Genomic DNA, 25244 nt, shown 5'->3' on the forward strand with positions numbered 1-25244 from the left:
ATTACAATATTAACGACACACAATCAATAATAATATAATTGTCAGTATTAACTGACCGTGTACATACAGAGGCCTATAGGAATATTTTTATATATCGGCTTTTTCGTCCCTCCTTTTACTTCCCCCTCTCTTGTATAGCGCAGCATCCACTACCGAATGCGCAAACTCTACATCTGCAGCATCTCCAAGCATCTCTTGGAAGGGGTGATTTGTCGTTCAGTCTTCAGTATCGAAAATTCGCACGGTGCAAGTATAGTTATGAAGCATTTATAGCTATCACACAAAGTGATCATATTGTTACAAATTCAATATTGTAAGTTGAATAAATTTCGATCGTAGAAATTACTACCAATGTCGAATGGGATAAACGCAAAGGATTGCGTCGTTTCACATCTCAGGTAAAAGAAAAGCCGCGGAGTGTTCGATTTGCACCACCGATGGCAGATCACGACAATATTTATGATGACGAGGTAATTAATTAAACCATCCTTAACTAATATATTGTCATCACACATTATATCTAAATTTTTTATGAGTGATTTCGTACCCAAATTTATCTTTTAATATTTATTTTCTAATATGTGCGACGTAAGCAATTATAATTTTTTTTCTGCAAAAACAGCTTATTTTTTATAAAAAATAATTATACATTTTATTTATATTACTCATAAGCAAATATTAATAATATAACTTAGAATGACAAATACGGATATGCAAAACATATATATATAATTATAATATATGATGACAAAATAAAAGATTCAAATTCTATAAATTAATTAATATTTTTAGACTTTGTTTGAAATTTTATATATAAAATAACAATTATGAATAATGCTTTCAGATTTTAAAATTGTTATAAAATCATTATTTCTATTTAAAGACTGCGTGTGTGTGTGTGTGTGTGTGTGTGTTTGAATGAGTTATTTTCTCGTATTCAATTATACAAAACATTATATAGTATTAATTATAAAATTCTTCAATTTATTTAATTACAGATTTAATTAAAAAGTTACGTTATATTACCAAAAATGTTTGCCAAGAAATATTTTTATTTATGGTGCCTGATCAGCAATCCAATTTTGTTGAACAGAAACGAAAGCTAATAAATTATTTTAAATAAAGAATTGTGAAAAAATAATATTTATTACAAACATACTTACACAGACGATATAAATAAATCAGATGTTGCAATGATTAAATAATAAATTGCATTTAATTATTTTGTATGTGGAAAAATTTCGCTGAAATTATACCACGTTTTGGAACACTTTTCAACGAAATTTCAGTATTTCAGAAAAAATTCAGACAAGTTTTAATTCAATTTCAACGATTTATCGCAGTATATATTAGCTAAGAAATTCACTTTCAATGAAATTTCAATAAATTTTCAGTAATTTCACTAAAATGTTGTCCAAAACATGGAATATATAATAATTTCAGATAATTATATATGTGCACTACTTGATGATAGTTTCAAAAAGCTCAACGTTACGAGGGACTCTCTAAGATAGATTGTGAAAAATTAGACTTATTGAAATTAATTTGATTTGAAACCTATTTTCAAGAATGTGGCATACACGTTTTCTTCTTAACACATTGACGCACGCAGCGCAGTACGTCGCTTCCCTCGCTATTGATTTTAGCTAGATACAGCAGCTGACTAGTTACTCTCACCGTATGAAGCACCTGTAATCGACTAGCGACTCGACTGTTTTGCTTACACACAATATATTAGAGTATTATAAAATATCAAAATTTTTTGCACTTGTAATATATAATTTAAAAAATGTACATATTTATAAAAACACAATTTTATCAATTTGTATCGTGATTTTTGTTAATATAATTTTTAATGTAATTATTAATAATACAAATTGTCCGTTTATAATCATTTCTTATCACTCATGCTCAAAAGAATATCATAAAAATATATTAGAAATTATCCTTATTTAAGCATTCTTCCTTTCAATGCAAATAAGTTTTAATATTATATAAATTTAAAAAAGTATGTAATCTAATTATTGTCAAATTAAATTACAGAATGTTAAATACAAATAATAATTGATAAATACGTATTTGCTCTGAATTCTTTAATATTTAATTAATGACATTGTCATCATGAACCAGAAAATTACGTTTTAATAACTCTATATTAACGATATTTTTTATAAGGTATTACGCTAAACTGTGGAAAGTAGCAATAATAAATACATGGCATATGATAACTCGATCATTTTTTACATTAGCGTTAGTAAAGACCTTTGTGATAGGAGCTAGTTTCAACCAATCCAAATCAAAGGAATTGGCGTGGGATTTTAATAGCGTTACTCGTGATCGTCGCAGTCCTAGCTCTTATTGTCACTTCCGTAGCTTTGCTCACACCTCCCGATGATGGCCCCAGAGTACGCGGAACACGATTACGTCTCTCCGAGGTAAGTAATAACGGATTTGTATCAATTATATTCGCAATTACAACGAAAAAGAAATGCGATATAAATGAGAGTATTTATGATGTATAAAACTTCTTTTACGAAGAGAGGGAATTTTAATTATGTTTTTGAGGCTTTCACGAATATCTTCAAAGAGGTTTGTGAGTTATCGCCGTGTTTTTATATCCACTATTAATACCAATGTTTCGTGAACCTTGCCGTTTATTTCATCAGGGCACTGGTAGTACATACTAGTATATCAAGGCAAGGTTCACGAACACAGAGAGAAATGGTTGGAATATAATTTAACTATAATTTATAGTTACTTTTTGGGGCAATCATAATTGTTTTGACTATATATGAATTATAGTATCCTAAACGCTAAATTATGATCATAACGACCATAATATATTTTTTAGTTATTATCACTACATGTAAATGGTAAGCGAATATTGAAAAAATGGTTATATTTATTGTAATTATGATTGCAGTTACTACACAAAAATGGTTATTCTATTTACCATCCATAATTCCGTACTTTACTATATTAATATTTGAAATTATCATAATTTATAGTACAATTTCTGTACCATTTGATAGAACTATATATATAAGGTCATTGTTACTAACATTATAGCAATAATAACTATAAAAATGATGCTCCTAACTATCTTACTATATAATTATAGTCACAAATACGATATACTTTTCTTTCAGTGAAATGTTGGCATTAGCAATGGATAAAACGTGACGATAACTATAATTAATTACATGATAACAAAATTAATATCCAAAGATAAACTTTCTGATATCTTTGGATTTTAACAATATCAAATCTTATAAGACTGAGAATTTAAACCAACGAAAACCGAGTGTAAGTAAGTGCACATCGCTCAAGAGTTCGCACTGAGCTTTACGACAAAATTATTTGATCGTTTAAGAACTGTATTTCACACAGAATGTGCCTTTTTGGTTTGCTGATCTTTGTATAATATGAAAAATCGTTGAGATCGTTTCAGCGATAAAGAAGATATATATTTTAAATTTTGTCATTTTGATCATTTTCTTTCTATATTTTTCAAAGATGAATTGATTGATTTCTACATTAAATCGTTGCTTAGTGAATCCGTACTATTGTGTGCATGCATGTTCTATTTCATATTTAGTGATATATTCACTTAATTATTCTGTAATAATTTTTATATAGTTATATTAAAAGCAAAAAGTGAAAATCGCGAACTAATGCAAACTCTTGACTTGCTCAAAAGTTCGCATTTTTTTTTTCTTAGTAAAATTAATCTCCTGTAAAAACGAGTCATAGTATATTACATTGATAAACTTTTAGTCTAAAGTGTAAATAATCTAAGCACTATTTTATTGTAATAATTTTTCGAACTAAGATTCTTATATTTCTCATCTTGGGTTTCGTTGGTTTGAATTTTAATTTTATTATTATGTAATTAATTAATTATAATACCTCATATAATCAGCAATTTTGCGTTAATAAATTGTTTTTATTTATATTTTAGAATTTAGAATATACTTCCTCACTCTTTCTCTTTTTCTTTCTTTGTCTCATTCTTTTTTAGTCACTTGTTCTCTTCCTCCAATTCTTATTTCTCCTCTCTCTCTCTCTCTCTCTCTCTCTCTCTCTCTCTCTCTCTCTCTCTCTCTCTCTCATGTGCGCACACATAGTATTATATTCATTTGCACAGATATCAGAAATGTTTTTTTATATTTATCTGAATTTTTTTTAATTTTATAGCATAAGTAGGAATAGTTTAAAGAGATTTGTTTCAGGTACTTTCTGGCGAATTATCACCTTTATTATTCAACGGATCATGGGCGAGTAATCGCCACATATGTTACAGAGATATTTGGGGTGGCATTTCTCTGTTAAATGTTTCGAACATCGTATCGCGCAGTATAATGCCAAATGAGACATTCGTAAGTTTTTATCTAATAAAATGTATCATAAAAATAAATTTATTATATTGTTATCAGTTTACTGCCAAGACATGAACATTGACAATTTTTTATGCAGAGACGATTGAATCCAATAAAATTCTCTTTATCACCGGATCATCAATTTTTGCTTCTTGCACAAAATGTAAAGAAACTATTTCGCTATTCATATTTAGCGCAATATGTTGTTTATGATGTTAATTCACGGTCAGTATAATTCATATAATATGCATATGTAACATATTGATTATTAACAGTGACACAAATATAGAAGTTTTTATGAATAATTTCACAGAGAGTGCATAGTGTTAACACCTTATCCTGAGAAAGATAGTCATCCTTATCTTCTACTAGCGCAATGGACTCCACGTGGACATGGACTCGTCATGATACAGGATTATGATATTTATTACACAACAAGTCCTACAAGCAATACTGCATATCGTGTAACAAACACTGCAGTGCCTAGTATATTGTCCAATGGTGTACCAGATTGGTTATACGAAGGTAAGTTACTTAGCAATCGATTTTTAACTTTTATATGGTTTAGTCAACGACATACATTAAGGGAAAAAAATTTATTATAATGTACTCAATTTGTATAAAATTTTTAAAAAACTTTTTTTCTCACCGTTAACATATTTTATAAAATTGAAAATAAGAAAGAAAATTCTTGTATGTATTTAAACAATATAAAAAGATAAGAAAAGGCTTATAAATTATGCAATCTTTCTGTGATTCACTGTACACATATATGATCTCACCATTACCTGGCTTCTTTTAGCTCTCTAATCATCTTCGATCCCGCTATCTATGTTTATTTTCTTAAAATTCACAATTAAAACATTGGCTAAGCCTTAAAAGGACAACGTTGCCGGTAGAGTAATAAAATATAAATAAATTATTGATTATCTAATTATTATTTGTAGAGGAAATATTGCATAGTGCAGAGGCAATATGGATGTCGCCAGATGGTCATATGATGCTTTATGCTTCATTCAATGATTCTCTTGTAGAAGAGATGCACATTTCATGGTTTGGAGAAGGAAACAAAGCTTTATATCCTGATATACGATCTCTACGGTATCCTAAGGTACGCGATATTAAAAATAATTTTGTAGTATTTTACTAAAATTAGAATTTTTTTTATATTATTTATGTTCTGTCAACAAGATAAAAGAAGAAAAGAACACTACTTTAGAAGTGTTTTATTTACTAGCCAGGAACACCAAATCCTACTGTACGATTGTATGTTGCTGACTTGGTTGATCCAAAAAATATTCGTACAAAGATAGTGAAACCACCATCAATCATCGAGAATAAGTAAGTTTAAAAATAAAGGACTCTTTATATAAAAATAATTGACAATAATAAAAAAGAACGAAGTAAGAGTCAAATTTTAATGAAAATACTGTATACTTAACATAATCTTAAACATATAATTAATTTATCTACTATATGAACTTACTTAATAATCTTTTTGTCAGGGACCATTATTTTTCAACTGCTTCCTGGGTTTCTCTGACAGAAGTCTGCATAACGTGGTTGACACGCGTTCAGAACTTTTCAGTAATTACCATCTGTAAAAGTCCAATGTGGCACTGTCAGGTTGGTGACTGCAGAGTGTTTAGTCAGTGCTCTTTTTCTTTCAGATAAAATATATGCAATTTAATATCCGTATCAATTAATAATTCCTGCACTCACTTCAGGTTTAATCTGTTTTCATTTTTGTATATTTTCGTTAGTATTTTCTAAATTTTACAATTTATCTTATTTGTCATAACAAAAATCAGTTGCTTTTAAATTCTTATTTCATGTTTGTTGCAAAATTAATTAATTTTTAATTATGATATGTTTTACTATATCGTGACTTGGAATTTTTATTTTTTGGACATGTTACTTCTTCTTTTTCTTTTATTATTGACAAGGATTAATTATGCCTACAACATTGACGGAAAACTTGGAAAGCATAGAATTGAGAATGTTGTTTAACTTAATCAAGAAGAATGTATATATATATATATATATACAATATAATTTAACTCATAATACTTCATATATTTTTGTAACATTGAAAATTATCCGATCGAAACGTTTATTTTAAATATATGATTGTTTAAATTAAATTGTTCGTTAATTTACTTGGCTCGTTGCCCTCTTTATATTTATCATATACTGTTTTATACATATTGAGCCTTATAATTACTTTTATTTTACATTTTATATTACTTTGTTAATCTTTTATTTTTGTAGGTATATTAAATAATATATTATACAAAGTGTCAGTGATCTACGCGACATCAGCGATCATAAGCAGTTAGAGCGGACTGAACTGAATCCAAAAGTTTTGTACCATTTTGCGCGCAGTTACAATAATAGTTAACGAGATATTAATTTTTAAAGATAGCCGAACGAAAACGCGGTCTACTACTGCCAAAGTGCTAGGTTGTCGCGCGCGGGTCGCGGAGAGCGGGGCCTAGCGAGCGCGCTGTCGGAGTCATGACACTCGTGACGTTTAGAGGCTCGCAGTACGCAACGGTGTGTATCGAGCAAATAAAGGCGGTACTCACTTGGCAGTAGTAGGCCGGACAAACACGTTTATTCGGCTATCTTTAAAAATTAATATCTCGTTAACTATTATTGCAACTGCGCAAAATAGTAGAAGACTTTTCGATTCAGTCCGCTCACTTGCTTATGATCGCTGTTGTCGTAGGTCACTGACACCCTGTATAAATAGATTTTATTACACTTCAACTTTACAATGGGACTTGGTTTACATAAAGAAGTCCATTCATAACTCATTCTATCACACATCCTTTCCTACATGTTTAAATTGATCCATGACTAATAATATAATACATAATTCCATAAATAAAATAACCTCTTCTTATTTATTTATTCGATAACTCTAACTCTAACTATATTTTGTACTATTTTCACAGCCATAATTCCTCTAAATATCCAATATACATTTTAAAATCTCTTTTCTATTTTCTTTCCTAACATATTCTTCTTTGTTATTATACCTCTCCCTCAAGAAACATCAAATCTGTATCTCCTATTATCTCTTCATTTTCCTCCCTGCCCTTCTCTTTTCGTATATTTTCTTTTTTTCCAAAGCTTCCATTATATTTCCCCTCTCTATGATCTCTTCTATATTATCGTTTATCTAACTTTTGGAACCATCCCTTCATTTTCCCACAATCTGTCACATATAGTATTCCAAGTCATCCTTGCCATTTCCACAGAGTACACACTCTATCGCCCTCTCCTATCCACTTTCTAATATTTATTCAAAATCTCTTTCCTTAAATATCTAGGACCTCTTCCTTCAGCTACTATCCCTTTATATTTTTTATTATATCTCAATACATTATATAGTATAAATATTAAATAATAGATTTACATTTTTTTATAAGTTTAATAGATATGAAAAACAATTATATTTAATCAACATTTGTTAAAAATTATGACTTAATTATTTTAGGAAATACAAAGAATATCAAATGAGAATCATGGATGGGTGGATACTCCACCAGAAGCTCCTCTCTTTTCAACAAATGGTAGCAGTTACATCGCGATAACTCCAGTGAAAGATGGACCGGCAGGATATTTCAAGCATATAATTTGGGCTAGTGTGCTTCGAAAACAAATAGTGCCTTTGACGCATGGAAAGTTTGAAGTCGTTAGGATTTTAGTATGGGACCAAACAAATAATACTATGTGAGCAAGTAACTGATAAAATTAATACCTACAATTTAACATCGTAAACAATTTGCATTTTAACTAGATATTTCATCGGTATTCCATTTATGAGACCGGGTCAAAGACACCTCTATCGTATAAGCTCTGCTCTTCCTCGACTAGGATCGCCTTTGAGGCCTCCTGTATGCCTCACGTGCACCATCTCATCTGACATGACAAACAATGGCGAAAATGGACATCGAATTAGTTCTTTAAATTGGCAGAATGGTATTGTCAATCGAAATGAATGGCATGATCAAATTGATAATAACAAAGAACATCATCAAGCAAAGGATTTTTCCAAAAAGGACAAGTTAAAGAACAAAAATGTTTCAAGTGAGTATCAACATTATTTTATTATCCCATCCTATCTAATTTAGAAAGTTTGAAATTTATATTATTTTCCAATGGAAAAAAGTATTATATTTTATAATAAATAAAAATATTATCAATACTTATTGTTTAATAAATCATCTATTTTAAATAAAACTATAGAGTTTACTACTTTAATACCTGTATATAATATAAGAACTTGAAGAAATTTGTTATATAATATGAAAAAGATATACTCGGACGTCAATAAGAGCTGAATCGATCAAGTTCTAAGTGTGCTCAATCGATTTGTTCTACTCGGAATATATAATGGAAATGTTTTTATTAATTTTTTTTTCTACATGCGTACCCTACGAGCAGAGATATTGTGACGCAAAATCTGAATCTGTAGAAATTTATTTCCTGATTTAAGATACGTTCTTATTGTCATATGTTCGTTGATTAGAGGAGAAATGTACGGTTCGTTTTTTCAATAATAGATGGCTTTTGACTTTATATCGTCTATCTAACCAGCGCAGACCAGCGTTGCACATGACAGCTATGACGTGCGCTGCGCGAATTATTCAAAATGAAATATCGAGATCGTCGAAGAAGTGAGTGTCTAGATGTTCACTGTCGAGAAATTAAGTGTCTAGGTATTTACGTGTTCGCCATTGAAGAACTGAGTGTCTAGGTGTTCGATATCAAGTATTTGTAAAGACGCAGACAATATATAGTTTAGGAAATCCATATATCCAAGTGATCAATAAAAATAAAAGAGAGAGAGAGAGAGAGACCGTCGGAGACGGCCAATCTCTATCTCTTTTCATTCAACAATGTAAAAGGTGAGAGAAGGAGATTGGCCGTCTTTCATAATCCCTCTCTTTTGTTATTGTCTATCACTTTTAAATACTACTTACAATTAGATGCGGATCGTTAGACACGGAAATACAGTCCATTGTCTATAGGCCTGTTCTTTTTGGCTGAACTTTTCCATCTTTTTTCCTTTCCTCTTCTCTTGGAGAGAAAGAAGAAAGAAACGAGATTCTCCAGGAAAAAAGAAAAAAGATGTACTAGTGCAAAAGTTCAGTCAAAAAGAACAGACCTTATGTCTTTGAATATTAATTGTACATCGTTTAGGCTGAGTAAGATAACTTCGAGCTGTAACTTGGCGCCAATTCTACAAAAGTATCACACTTAGTCTTTATTATTTTAATAAAAACAGTTTTTTGTTCGAGGTTTATATGTATATGATTTGGATTGAATAAAGTAACAATTTTTAATAGGACGTCCTGAGAGCAGCCAAGTGCTATATTTGAATAGTTGTCATTCGTTCAAATATACGTATTATTTTATTACTCAGCCTCATGCGGTCTATGTTTTTAGAAAGCAGCGACCCACCTTGTCAATATCATAATGCAATCTTTCCATCCGCGGACTTTGAATATTTCGTTCTCGAGTGCCTTGGACCTGGTATACCTACCGTGGCTCTTTACAAAATGGAAATGTCCACGCCGCGACTCCTTGCAACATTGCAGAATAACACGTCGTTGCGCGTATGTTATAATTAAAAACTTCGCTCAAACTATAAACTTTATAATTAGGTTTCGTTCATTTATTTTGCAATGCAAAGTATAAAGAAGAAACGGTTTAAATTGAGCGATAAGATTTTTGTTATATAATAAATTTCTAGTTCACAATGTTAATACAACATAAAAAATATACTGTATATGTATTAAATATAAAAATAATATCCAGCGTTTTTCGGAACTCACGGATCCTCCTTCAGCTATTCTTATAGATGTTATAGTGTCATAGAGATGAAAGCGTAATCTTACGGTCTAACCCAGTGAGAAATGACAATGGAATCGACGTCGAATCGACATCAATTCGACATCGATCCATTGTCATTTCTCACTGGAAAGCGACACAATATGGTACGTACAACTTGTTTGAAGAAATTGATTCTCCTGTTCTTGTGTAATAAATGCAGAAATTGTGTAATAAAATGTATGAAAACAGGAGAATCAATTTCTTCAAACAAATTGTTCGATATTATTTTTACATTTTTTATGTATTTTATATTTTTTTATTTTTATGTTGTATTAACATTGTAAACTAGAAATTTATTATCTATATAAAAAATCTTATTATCGCTCGATTTAGACCGTTTTTTCTTTATATAAACTTTATATATTATATTTTATTAATTGTATTTTTAATCCAAAAACCAACCCCCCGATATCAATGAAACTTTGTAAAAGATTTTATTTCAATTTTAAATAAAAGACTTTAAAGAGATTTTTGGCGACTTTGACGAAAACGCGATTTTTTAAAGTAAAACAAATAATAAATTTTTATGTTAAACATGAAATTATCGATTTTAATCATCTTAAAAGTATATTATGAGAAGAGGGATACTTATACTGTTTTCCCTGTTTTATGTATTAAATCTTCACTTTACTAAACGATATAACAATATACATATATACGAGTATTATTTAACAAAAAATTTTTTATAGGAGTTGCTAAAAATCTCTTTAAGAGCTTTTATTTTGACTTGAAATGAAATTCTTTACCAAGTTTCATCAAAATCAAAGGAATTTGGTTTTTGGAAGTTTATGTACATTCTTCATAAATATACTTACTATTAATTTTATTTTCATCTAAAAGGTGTATACACATGTATAATATTTAGCATAAAATTATGTAAATACACGTATATATAATTTTATAAATGTTTATTTCAGGAAAGAATAGCAAACATCGCACTTCCACAGGTAAAGACATTTCCTGTGCAGATAAGTGGTGGGTACAACGCCCAAGTCAGATTGCACTTACCACCTGGGCTAAGAGAAGATGAGATTACACGGTATCCATTGGTGGTTCAGGTGTAAGTATATCAAAAATATATGTATATCACTTTTAATGGGATCTTAAAGTCGTCTATTTTACAGATTAAATGCAATAATTTTTGTAGAACGCGCGATATCGCATATACTTTTACAGATTTGGAGATCCTTCTCAAGAATTAAAACATATATTAATACGTGCCTGCAACTTGGAATTTATGCTGAGAACGACAAAAATTTTTGAAATTGTGTCTTTTATATAATTTCATAGTGTGAAATGGTATCTAGAATGTCGTAACAATATTTTTGCGTGGTACGAAAGTTCTATAATTTATACTTATAAAGTTGGAGACTATAGACTAGTTTACTATAGTAGATTACAGAATTTTGAAGAAGCAACGTAGAGACCGATTAGAACTCGATTTAGACATTTAATTAAAACGCTTTCGTTCTACAAAAATTTATGTACCGCGTCCTCGGTTAAAAGTTTGGAAATTCTTACGACTTTTTCGTATTTGACAAAAAGCTCGGTGAAAGATCATAGAAGTAAAGAATAGTAATTGAAGAAGTCTCTGTGAAGACAAAATATTTAAGAAAGTATTATTTATTACTAATATTATCTTTGTACCTAATGTAATATATTATTAATTGTGATATTAAAGTTTGCTCGTTTTAGTTGTTTAATTTTATTATTTAGTTAAGAAAATATGAGCGTGCATAAAAAATTATTGTTCTTTATTAATTTGAAGCAATTTAAATATTATGAGAGGGTAACTTATTAGTTATACTTCTTTTTTATAATTTGTTTTAGTTTATGACAAGAAGCAAGTCCTTATAAATTTTAATGATTATGTAAGAAATAAATGCAATTAATTTTTTAATTACTATCACCTAGTGATTTTAAAGATATAATTAATCAATATAATTATATTTATTTAACTATTGTGCTCGCGCGCGCGCGCGCTCTCAGTAAACAATCATATAAAACTTTAACATTTGTCCGTACACGACAGTATTTATTTTTTCAGATACGGTGCTCCTGGATCGCAGTTAGTCACTGAGATGTTTAAGGTGGATTGGAATACATATTTAGCTAGTCGAAGAAATGTTATTGTCGCACAAATCGATGGCAGAGGAAGTGGAGGACAAGGCTACAAATTACTACATGAAGTGTACTATAGGCTTGGTTCTGTAGAAGTAGCTGATCAGCTCGAAGTTACAGAGTAATTAAAATATATATTTTTTTTAATTAAAATATATCTGTTTTCTAAAGTTATCTTTGTTTAAACAAAATATGTTAAAACCATTTAAATACTTCTGCTAAGCAAGGCTTTTCATGAATTAAATCAAATATATAACGTTGAATGCCAACAAGGAACCAACACTAAATGCTCACGTGAACATATACATATATTTATTAAATTTTGGTAAAACTTTAAAAAACGAAAGAATCTTTTTTATAAGATACAATGTCAAAAAATCATTTATTGTACATTAAATCTCAGTTATTTTGAAAATCTGACGTACTAGTGGAATTTAACATTGTTTTTGGTATCCAAAAAAATTTTTTTTAAGCTTGTTATTTTTAACCCTTATATATTCAATTTAATTTGTGAAGCTTAAACATATAAAATTTCTGTAGAGTACACACATATAAAGACATTATTATTCTTAGCAAGATTATAATTCTTTAGATACCTAAGAGACTCTCTGCACTTTGTGGACAAACGAAGAGTCGCCGTTTGGGGATGGAGTTACGGTGGTTTTGTTGCCGCTCTTGTTCTGGCTCATCCGGAACAGAAAGTGTTTCAATGCGGGATAAGCGTCGCACCTATCGTTTCCTGGGAGCTTTATGGTAAAATATTACTAAAACAAATCACGGAAATATACAGGGTATCCCGAATTTAAATGATTACAGTTCAGGAGCGTGTATAGAGAATCAATAAACTAAGAAAAAAAAATCCTTTAGAGATATGCTCGTTTTTTTATTCGTATTGAAGAAAATCACAAAAAGCAGACAAAATGTAATTCTAGGAATATTTATATTATATATAAATATAATTATTTATCTTAAAACGAAATGTTATTATTTTCGTGTATGATTAAATTTGGACCATCCTGTATACACCATAAACAGTCTATAATTTCACTCATTGGAGTGGACTGATGAAAAATGTTGCAGGAGATTTTTTTATATCCGTTAAAAAAAAATTAAAAGTATAATTTTTAATTATACCTCTAAATCTTTATTTGTATTGAGTATTTAATTTATATGATTTTAACATGAATAATTTTTATGTAGATTCTGCATATGCCGAGAGATACATGGGATTACCAAATGTTACATCCAATTACAAAGGTTATGCCGAATCTAATGTTTATAACAAAGTAAAGTACCTGCATGACAAGATGTTTTATTTAGTACACGGAACTGCGGATGACAACGTTCAATTCCAACAGTCCATGGCACTTGCCCGTCATCTCGCTAAAGAAGGCGTACTCTTTCGACAGCAGGTACTTGAATGCCTTTCTTTATAAATATAAGGTTTATTCTTACGCAAGTTATTTGCCGAGATGTAAGTATGCAGGAAAGATTTGGATCTTTAATAATTTTTCTGTTTTAAGAATCATATATGAATTTTTTTTTTAATTGGACTTATACTATTTAAGAAAATGGCTCGCATATCAATTACTGAAATTATGCAGTAGATTATTTATTGATGTAAATAATTTAAATATTTCATACATGTTCTTAACTTTGCTTTATTAAGTACATTCATATCTAAGTAAAAATGTACAAATCAAATGTATTTTGTTTATTTAAATTTAATCTTTATAAAATTTATTAGTCACATAATACATTATTAACTTTAGTTACAATTTTCAGAGATTTGCACATATTACATATTTTATGTTGTAATAAATTTTATTTATTATCGATGATTTGTTAATAATTTTTGAAGGAAAAAAATTAAAAACTAAAGTATTATGCAACTAATTTATTTACATATGATAATGTATAATACCGTATAACAATATACAAATCTTTGAAGGTCTATCCGGATGTAAGTCATACTTTGGCGGGCGTTACGGGGCATTTATATCTCTCCATGGAACAGTTCTTGGAAGATTGTTTTCAAAAGCAAGTACCTGCCGACACAAAAGCCGGACTTGGTAGCGGCGGTTATGGCATGTATTAATATATTAAAAGATAGCGATCACGTAAAAAAAAAATATTGCGTATCTACGAGTTGATTAAAATTGTATAAAAAAAAAAAGAAGATGAAGAAAATTGTGAAAATCTGAACATCTCCAAATTGTGTTCCGTCTAATAGAATATTTACAGAAGATATGTGGCTCATCGTTTTGTACTCCAACAATCGAAATTAAAAAACGCAGTGAGAAATATGTATAATCATCCAGTACATAATTTACAATGCGTTTACACCAGTTAACAAAGCACATACCGATTATTTAATCAAATAAATTGTCTATGAAATTATGCATATTATATTCATTTAAAGATATCTAAACATTAGATGAAATTGATACAATGGAATTTAACGCCGAAATAGTCGAGGAAAATAGCATTAAAATGACAAAGTTTATATTACACAATATCCGCTAAAAGTTCCGAGCGTGCACTACATATATTTCCATCTAAATCACTTCTGAATAGTTCAAGACATAAAATTAAAATTTATAAGAACACAATGAAATTATAAAATTTATCATCTAACCTTGAAAATACCCACTTTAACACCCCCGGAAAGCAGGAGAAAAAGAGGCCGAATAATCTTAAATGACTTGTGAAGTTGCATGAGAGCATTTGAAAGTATTTTTCGAGACAAGAACAATGCGACGCGCCGTAGGGCTGGTAATTCCAACTCATCAACAATACTCAGAATATCAACAACAGCATAGGATAAAACGGAGACAAAGGCGATGATAAAGATTATGGACACGGACGTAAGAAGTGAAATTGGAAAATATATTAGGATTGCTATCTGAACATTAGGAATCGCTTTTATCAGGCAAACGAGGCAAAATAATAAAAATGGACAAAAGAATAGAGAATTCACAAAAATGGATTATATGAGAAATGATGCTATTAGACAGGATTTAGGAGTCCACGATACCGACAAAAAATTAAGGAGTATAGAAAGAGATGGTACTTAATTTAATATTAACCCCACGGAAAGCAAAACGTCCAAAAAAGAGGGCTGTTGAATAGAAACAGGCTACATATGACACCGTTTAGAAATTGATGATGATGATGATAAGATTTTATGTTTCCATTACATTCCTATAAATTATTTGGTAATTGTTTACTTTAGAGGACCCAGCTCCGATGACCTTGACATTGAAATATGTTGTCAAGGTCATGATTCTAAGCAACTTTGCCTTAATAACTAGGTGGCGGACTTTTTTGAGATATTCAGACTATTGTATACTATCAATAGTTAATACTATGCGTATTCAATAGTTCAGACTATTCTTTTTAACAGTAGGCTCCGCCCCCCCCCCCCCCCCCCCGCAGGCGGGGTGGAACCTACTCTGTATTCACGCGTACATTTTACAACATAAAGCGACATGGAAGTTGCGAGCTCATTCGCAGAAGAACAGGTGGAGTAAGAGTTGCTTCGCATAAATACAGTAGTTTCACTACTGTTAAAAATAACTTCAACGCTTAATATCTGAAAAACTATAACAAACCGCCACCTAGTTGTTAAGGCAAAGTTGCTCAGAATCATGACAACATATGTCAAGGTCATCGAAGCTGGGTCCCCTAAAGTAAACAATTACCAATTGTTTTAATCTTATATCTCAAATCATTCAGAGTTAATTATGTTGCCTGGAACTTATGTCGCTCATTACATACACATCCAAGCATGACACACATATACAGGGTGTCATTAAATCACCTATCAAGAGAAAGTAGGGTAGACCGAACTGAGTCGAAAAGTCTTATACCATATTACAGTTTACGCAATATTTAACGAGATATTAGTATCTTTAAAGTCTAATATCTCGTTAAATATTGCGTAAACTGCAAAATGGTATAAGATTTTTCGACTCAGTTCGGTCTATTTTACCTGCTCTTGATAAGTTTTTTAATCGGTTAATGACACCCTGATGTATATCAGGGTGTCACATAAATTTTTTGCCATCGCTTTTATGTAGATAGAGCGAACTAAACTGTGTCGAAAGGTCCTGTATCACTTTGTAATTTTCGCAATGGTTAACGAGATATGAATTTTTAAATATAGGCGAATAAACGCCTACATATACGTTAACCATTGCGAAAATTGCAAAGTGGTAGAGGATCTTTTGACACAGTTTAGTCCGCTTTATCTATACAAAAGCGATGGCAAAAAATTTAAGTGACACTCTGTATATATATTGTATATAGGAGATTATATATATATATATATATAAAAGACGTCTTAATTTCGAATAATGCTCGTGTGCAAATAGAGTGGACTAAATTAAGTTAAAGAGTCCACTATACTATTTATAATTTTCGTAATTAAACGAAATATTTATTTATAAAATCGCTGAATAAACGAAACGTGTATCTGTTCAGATTATCGTCAAATACACGCCTACCGTAATCGTTAAAAGCGCAAATTGTTTACTACAATAAGCAGTAATAGTTATATACGGTAGCAAAAAAAAAAACTTGCCGCGCTCTTTAGCGATAGCCGAGCAGATACGCGCTCATTCGGAGAGCTTTAGAAATTGATAGTATTTGCCCTGATACAGCAAGCTACGTCATTTTGTCGTCATTTTGACGTCAGCTTGCTATCAAAGTGGTTTACTGCAAAAATTGTAAAATAGTAAAAGATTTTTTGACTTACAATCAGTTTAGTTCGCTCTGAACACGCATTGTCCTAAATATTTTCTGGGACATCCTGTACACACACACACACACGCGCGCGCGCGCGCGCGCGCGCGCATGCACGCACACAAAACTGAACAAAATTATAAAATCATGTAAAATCAGCATTATAAAGGATCAAAGTTATGTATATTGCGAAAAATGTGATCGTAGAATGATATTTTAAATCCTGAAATCTCAATTTTCGAATATATGCTTCAAATCACGTATTTTTGCAAAGATTTCTATACAAAGTGGTAATCTCTAAAAATGAAAAATCATCTTCAACTGTGATGATGTATATGGAGAGAACGAAATTTTTTGCAAATTTCTTTAATTGTATCATACAATATAAGAGTTTCCTCCTTAGAATATTTTCTATAGTCATTACGTTACAATTTTTTCACTGTATTATAACGATTTAAGATGAATATAATGCATTTTTATGTATTTTCTTTTGAAACCTGTATCTGCCGCCACACCGGTATTTTATTGAGATGTGTTCCTTTGAATTGTTTATTTTATTTCCGAGCGCTATATATATTGTATTTAATATTTATAATTTTTTTTAAAGAATTTTTATGGCTGAAGAGGACTAAGTTCACAGAAAGTTCCGTTGAATTAACTAAATTTTTTGTTGATTATAATGAGAATGAAATTATATTAATTATTCATCTTGGCTCGTTTCAGTTTATTGACTTTGATTTGATCTGTTAACTCTACTACGCTTTATATGTATATGTATATATATTGTGTATACAGTAATTATTTATATATTTTTAAATATCTGCATAATATAGCTAGAATTCATTAAATGAGGTCACAGATTAAGTTCTATCAGGTTATATATAGCATAAGCTAAGTTGCGTAGACAGCAAAAATTGTGCACAGTTTTCTATGACTATAAATAATGATATTTAATTATAAAAACAATGATTTTATTATCGACTTGCATTTTCAGAGTTTCTGTACGTTTGTTTTCTTCTTAATCTGTCATATATTTGTTAGTTTTTGAAAGTTGTATTTACATATTCCATAAGAAGATCATTATACACATGTATATATCTTATTTTTATGATTCATCTATGCTTATTTACTCACATTCGTTACATTTTTACATATGTTCCCTTCATGTTTAGAAAACTAATTCCATCACGTGATTCTGCAGTCTAAAAATTATACTAAATGATACAAAAACTATTCAAATTTCACTACCCAGTTAGGAGCAGAAATCGACGACTTTTACAAATTCTCCTTTTGTAGTTTATGATGCCCTGGTGTCCCGTATATATTGACAGAAAGATTAAAGAACCGTACTCTTATATATTAAAGAGTTTCTAATAATAATCTATACACGAAATAGTAATTTTTTATTCATGGTCCGCCATACTTGAACAACTATTGAAAAAAAGAGCAAGAGAAACAAAGCAGATAAAAAATAGAACAGGAAAGAAACAATAAGTATATATGATCTTCTTTTTCACGATTTTCCTAAAAGAGGAAAGTTTTTATACAAAACTCGTGTCCAGACTGTTATTAAGGAATCTCTTATAGAATACATTAATGCTCATTTAAAAGACTACATATTAATTATATAGTAGAATATTTGTAATAGTATAATATGTTGAATTAGATAACTATATAAAAAGTTAATATTGTGAGCAACTAACAGACTTGAATATGATCAATTGATCTGAATCAATTGCAATATAAAAGAATTGCAAATATAAGGTAACTGTCCTTATTAGTGTACCTTTAAGCTAACTTGCTCATTATTGGATTAATTATTAAATATTGTATTATAGCTTTTATTCACTCGAAATCAATATCGGTTTTTCAACTATCCCTTTTTCTTGTAACACCTTTTAATGTAAAAAATGTTAATATTTTAACGTTTTTGATAAAAATAAATGTTTTTATCTCTATTAGTTTTTCCTTTAAAGGCAATAGCCTTATTCATGTGCCCCTAATTTGTGTTTCCGCATTTAATTCGTTAAACATATAGATAATAGATGTGAGTTAATAATTTCAGTTAATATTCCATTAATTATTACTTTAATTATACTTATAATTTCAATGTATGCTCATAATACACTCTTTCACCACATTCATATAGCACAATTTATTTCAGAATTTCTCTTCAGAATTCATCTTCCTGAAAACGTTTTCAGAACGTCCTTCACAATGTTCTTCGGAGGTTTTTGCTATAAGAGCAGAGCATAACATAATAGGAATAAGCTTAAAATCTCGTCGTAGTATTATTGAACTCACATAAATTCCTAATATATCTTTCGAAAAATGTTTACCACACTTTAATAGTTAAAAAATAGAATATTACTTTTAGTATCGTGTATTAATAATTTAACTTAATAATAAAAAAAAAGATACTTTTTCTTATTTATTTCTACTAGTTTTCTTTCTGGCATATTTAAAATATTTAAAATATTCTATCTGGCATATTTAAAGGCATACTAATAGGAACAGTTATCCTAATTGTACTTTTGTCTCAAATTAGAAATAATAACAAATCAACACTCAGAAGTCAGAAATAGACTTAATGTATTTTTTATTGGAGCATCTACCCAGATGAAGCAACATGTGATTCTTCAAGTTGGTTGGCTTGCTGAAACCGCGACTGCAAATGTGACATCGAAACGGCCACAGTCCATTATGCACATACGTGTGACTCTTCAGGTCACCTGGCGTCGGAAATGATTTTGAACATTGCGAACATTTGTGTGGTTTTTCCTGGAAAAGCATAACAAACATTTTGCAATAGACATACGAAATAATTCAAATATATTTTAATCTCCATGTGTTTTTTTTTTATAAAGAAACAATTTCTCTGTTCTTAACGGAATTGTTATGTCTTTTACTAGTCCCCATTCTTATTCCAATGACATATGCGTAGAATAGAAATGTTATATTATGATCGTACACACATTTTCCTTCTATATATCTAAATATAAAATAGTAAGGAAGCAGATATGGATATTATAAATTCGTCTAAACCAATCACATTTAAAAAAATCACATTTGAGAGGGTGCGACTGACATATTACATATACATTTATATTCATTAAAATAGTAAATAAACCATTAAATTTTAAGGAAGGATCAAGATTTTGTAAAAAGATCATAATATAACGGCTCTAAAAGTTCGGTGTATCTCTGTAAATTTGAACCATGCTTCTATTTATGAATAAAAATCATTTCTGATTAATTTTTTTAAAAATAATTTTTCCTCATTCAATGTTCCAATGTTGTTCCATTCAAAATCATACCTGATATTTTTGTTAAAACATTTGTATTGTCAAGAATTTTTGTGTGAGATAAATATAAGAAGATGAAATTTGGAAGAATCTCACAACAAGAAGAGCGAGAAGAGAAGACGGTGAGGTGAAAAGAAAAATCAGAATAAAATGACTCGCGCGGAAGGAGCAGCATACAGGATGACTGTAGAACGTGTGGAAGAGCAAGGAGGAGGAGAGGTAGCAGGAAGGTAAGTAACGGCGAGGAGCCTTTGCCTCCGGCTCTGTACGTTCTCTGTCTCCCTAATTGGATCACATTCCATGCGGTAGCAAGTAATGGGCCAATTACAGTAGCTGATGGCAGACCAACCTATATAGCTACCAAGATATCATTACTTCAAGTAAGGTTAGAGAAACTCATACAGTTTTTCGTGATAAATAAAAATTTTATATATCCTTAGCCTTCTTTGCACATACACTCTGTTTTTCCTTTAATTGTTTTCTACGATCATTGCTCGACTTTTTTTATTAAGAGTATTCCAATTCTACCGCGCAAGCTTATACAAAAGACAAAGCATGGTTAAAACATGATAAGAGCACATAGGAAAATTGCAAACATTTGAATTCATAATAATTCCATGAAATGTTTATAACGACTTAAAATATCAAATATACGAATACAAAGCCTATAACAGTCTAGCTGGATCTTAGCTTATATACGTCTACACAATTGTCAGTCTTGAAACGCAACTTTAATAACGATAAACTATACCGCAGTACTATCATGAATTAAATTAAATTTAAGATACAATTTAGTAGAGTATAATTTAAATAAAAAAAAAAAGAGTTTTAAAGCTTGAAATCTCTACTTTCAAAAAATTACTATATATTTTTTGAAAAAGATAAAAAAATTGTTTTTTCACTTTATGGGTCTTTCACGTGCCCAAAAAGATTTGTTGCGAAAAGTTTCTACCACCTAGCTGTTGTAAAAGTTTGAAAAGCTTTTCCTACAAAATCATTTTTTTTTTATGTTTCTACGATTTTTTGTTCCCAAGTTATTCGCGAGTTAAGGCGATGCTGGATCAGAGACAGACGAACTTAATCGATGTCGATAAAACAGATTTTTAATTTCAATTAAAATATTACATACATCAAGAAAATATTTACGTACATTAAGTAAAACATTACGTACATTAAATGAGCCATTAAGTAAAACGTCACATTTCTTGTTCTGCTATATCTTATTATACATACATATATGTGAAGAAAGAACCTACGTAATTTTTGAGGGATTCTCATACCGGTTTGGACTTTTCCTGACTTGTTTGTGTTTTTTCCCTTTTATTCTGGAAAAGGATTTTTTTTATTCTGTATAAGGAAATGACACGAGAAATACCAAATGAGTGTTCCATCGGTAACTTCAGCATCTCCTTAACTAAAAAAATCATTTTGATTTTAAGGGGATTCTAAAGTCGTCTGTATTACCGACTAATTCACATAATTGTTGTATCATAAATACTTTTTTTGTCATTCACAGATTCGAAAATCCTTTTCAAGAATTAAAATACACGCATTAATACGTGCCTGTGAGGTAGAATCTATGCTGAAAACGACAAAAAAATCCGAAATTGAGTTCTACTTTACCATTTCTTAATCCAATATGGCGCTCCAGAGCTGTCATGTTGTTACACATCGTGACAACGTTATTTATTTCATATAGAAATTATGTGATATGTACTTACGAAATAGTACTTCACAGGCAAGTAGTTTATATGAAAAAACAGCGTGGATTCTTAAAATTAGATATTTAGATGTCGAATTAAAACATAATTATAATACAAAAAAAATGTATAGCTCATTGAAATTTGAAACATTCTTGGAACGATTTTTTTAAAACAATTTCTCCAATTTCTCTTTTTGCATAGAGGTACATCTGCATGCCAGACAACAAATAAAAAACACCTCGATCGAAAGGTATATTTCGACGCGTATATTTGATCGGGGTGTTTTTTACTTGTTGTCTGGCATGCAGATGTTATACCTCTGTGTAAAAGGAGAAATGGGGGAAACGTTTTGAAAAAATCATTCCAAGAACATTCCAAACTTCACAATCAGCTAAATTTATATATTATATATATATATATATACATATAAGTAACTAAGATCCAAGCTAGACTGTTATAGGCTTCGTATTCGTATTAGTTATGTTCGTACATTAACAGCCTTTAGTATTGAATATTGTGAATTAATTAACGACTCCTTTTATCTCCTTGTGTGGAGCATAGGACGTCTATAGACCTCTTTTGTCCGAGGCCTATATTCGTTTCTCGAATCAGATTGTTTTTCGGATTTGTGGGTGATTGGTCCACAGAATCCTACCTCAGTCAGATATTAGAGACGAATATCTACTGATATGTATACTGATGTATAGGACCTACAGTTTAACGCCGAATCCGAACGGCGCTGATGATCATAGATCTTTTGATCACCAGGTGGAGCCATTTTTTGGCTCATTAAACGCGAAAAATCATCGCGTTTGGGCGCACGTGGGATTGAACTCGGGTCTACAAATCGCGAGTCAATCGCACAGAGCGGTGAGCCACTCGACGCCACAAGATGTGAATTAATTAAATTCATTTTTAATTGTATTATAGTTTTGTAAAATAAAAAAAATTTTTTCTCTTTTTTCAATACTTTTTGTTTAATTATTAGTTACTTGACTGTAAATTCATTAAATAAAAATGTGCATATGATCAAAATAACATTTTCATTCTATTGCTATTCAAATAAAAAGAACTATTAAGGATATTTACAATTTTGTTTTCGATATAAATCCATAATAACGATATTTGATTGCAAAAGTATTTGATGTAAAGCGAATGTAAGGGAACCGAATAACTAACCATGAAGATTTAATGTTCAAAATACTCTACTCGCGCTGTTTGTAGACAATGATTAATTTGACAATAATAGTTCGTCCAAGTTGTTGTCTGGCTCGATTATAGTTTGAGTTTAATTTGTCCATTCTGTTATCGTCAATAAAATGCAGAATATTGTGTCGTAACGTAACATAGAAAAATAATTGTTTCTTACTAAGGGCGGAATCCATAGATGTTGCTCAAGATTCGAGATGTTCTTAAGCTAGTGCTCAGGAACCAATCGGAGAACCGTATTAACGCGTCTTAAAACATTGCTTGAGTCAGTCTTGAGATTAAGAACGGAATATGGATTCCGGTCTAACAGATGATTATAAATTTCAATAGTTCATGTTATTGCAGCTCTACATATACTTATACTTTACTACACTGTACATTTAGTTTGTATTTTTGTCACAACGTTTTATTCATAATCAATAAGAAGAACTCTTTAAGACCAACCTACACATGCTAATTGTAACATTTTTTTTTGTATTTGTGTTGTTTCAAATAAAATAGACTCTAATTCACCAACTAAACACCGTGGAGACGATCGAGTGTATATACCATAGGTAAGTAAATGAATAAACACAAGTTCACCGTCTCTAATAAATATTCGTTCATTACTCACCTTGATATGAGTCATTCTATGATAGTATAGATTTGATGAGGCTGTAAACTTCTTTCCGCAAACAAGACATTGATGAGGTTTTTCGCCGCTGTGGATACGCTTATGCGTATTCAATGAGCTCGATGTTGAAAAACCTTTGTTGCATACCATGCAAACATGCGGTTTTTCCCCTACAGTTTAATATAATTTATAAATTATCTCATTAATTTTGTGCACTTATATAATATCTGACTTGAATTAAATATGAGCAATGATCCTTTCTTTTAAATACACATAATTTATTTTGATTATTAGACAAAAACGGTCAGAATTTTACAGTGCACATTGGTGGAAATTGCGTCACAAATTATGCGCGAACACATAAAATTAATTTAATTTATGACAAAAATATTGTTTGGAGTTTATATCTTTTTCAATCGTACATTAATGTAATATTTAACAATAAAATTGAAAAGAAAAAGGACTCTTTGTATAAAAATAATCAACGTTGAAAAAAGGACATTGTAAGAGTCAAATTTTAAATGATAATACTATAAAGCTACATATAAAAATGTATAATTAGTTAATCGTTAACAAAACTATAATAATAACTTAAAAACTAATTAAAAACTCCTTGACTAATTATAAAGTACGTTTATATGTAACTTATAGTATTGTAATATTTAAATCTCATCAAAATAGAATAAAGATTATGAATTTAATTTCGCAAAAAGAACATATTTACATGAACCATCATAAATATCCCGAAAATAAGTATAATAATAAAAATGGATTATCTTTCTCAACATAAGAAAAATAAATTTTTCGCTATTTTTTAATTAACAATGACATTTAAAATTAACTACTTATAAATTTTAATAATATTTAATTGTGCCAAAACTACTGAATCTAACAATAACAAATTTAAGATATTTAATCATCAGAGTTGGACGCGTTTTTAAAATACTTTTTACAGAACACAGAATAGAACATAAACATGATTTTGAAATAATGCAAAAATATTAGACAGAGAAAAGACGTACAATAAACGATTGATATCGGAATCAATTTTTATCAAAAAACAAATCAATGAACTGAATTTACAAGTGGAAACAGAAATTTTGGATCCGTTATATCACAATTTGTTTTTAAAAAATGATTGAAAAGTTGACATTTCAAATTGACATGTCAAATTTAACTGAATATCGTTATTATCATAAGTTTGATTTAAATTAATTATTATATATATATATATATAGAGAGAGAGAGAGAGAGAGAGAGA

At 29.9% G+C, this 25244-nt stretch overlaps 2 protein-coding genes across 3 annotated transcripts in view; one reads left to right on the forward strand and one right to left on the reverse strand.

Annotated features, from left to right (window-relative positions):
* The first annotated feature begins 245 nt into the window (after positions 1 to 245).
* Positions 246 to 15659, forward strand: Dpp10 (Dipeptidyl peptidase 10). The gene is made up of 16 exons (XM_018550632.1): positions 246 to 470; positions 2274 to 2435; positions 4233 to 4379; positions 4477 to 4604; positions 4693 to 4904; positions 5327 to 5490; positions 5617 to 5720; positions 5885 to 6005; positions 7885 to 8120; positions 8188 to 8477; positions 9840 to 10009; positions 11204 to 11346; positions 12334 to 12528; positions 13000 to 13160; positions 13608 to 13819; positions 14359 to 15659. The coding sequence occupies exons 1-16, from the start codon at positions 438 to 440 to the stop codon at positions 14503 to 14505; spliced, it is 2625 nt and encodes an 874-aa protein (XP_018406134.1). The 5' UTR covers positions 246 to 437; the 3' UTR covers positions 14506 to 15659.
* The window catches only part of LOC108782359 (zinc finger protein 664), a 22452-nt gene continuing 11592 nt past the window's right edge, over positions 14385 to 25244 (reverse strand). For both annotated transcript variants that reach the window (XM_018550629.1, XM_018550628.1), the window contains exons 5-7: positions 23984 to 24153; positions 19769 to 19934; positions 14385 to 14455 (exon numbers count right to left, since the gene is read on the reverse strand). In XM_018550629.1, coding sequence (XP_018406131.1) covers positions 14442 to 14455; positions 19769 to 19934; positions 23984 to 24153 — 350 coding nt within the window. In that variant the 3' untranslated portion in view covers positions 14385 to 14441. The remainder of the gene's footprint in view (positions 14456 to 19768; positions 19935 to 23983; positions 24154 to 25244) is intronic.

The sequence above is a fragment of the Cyphomyrmex costatus genome, unplaced genomic scaffold (genome assembly GCF_001594065.2).
Source record: "Cyphomyrmex costatus isolate MS0001 unplaced genomic scaffold, Ccosl1.0 scaffold124, whole genome shotgun sequence".
NCBI lineage: Eukaryota > Metazoa > Arthropoda > Insecta > Hymenoptera > Formicidae > Cyphomyrmex > Cyphomyrmex costatus.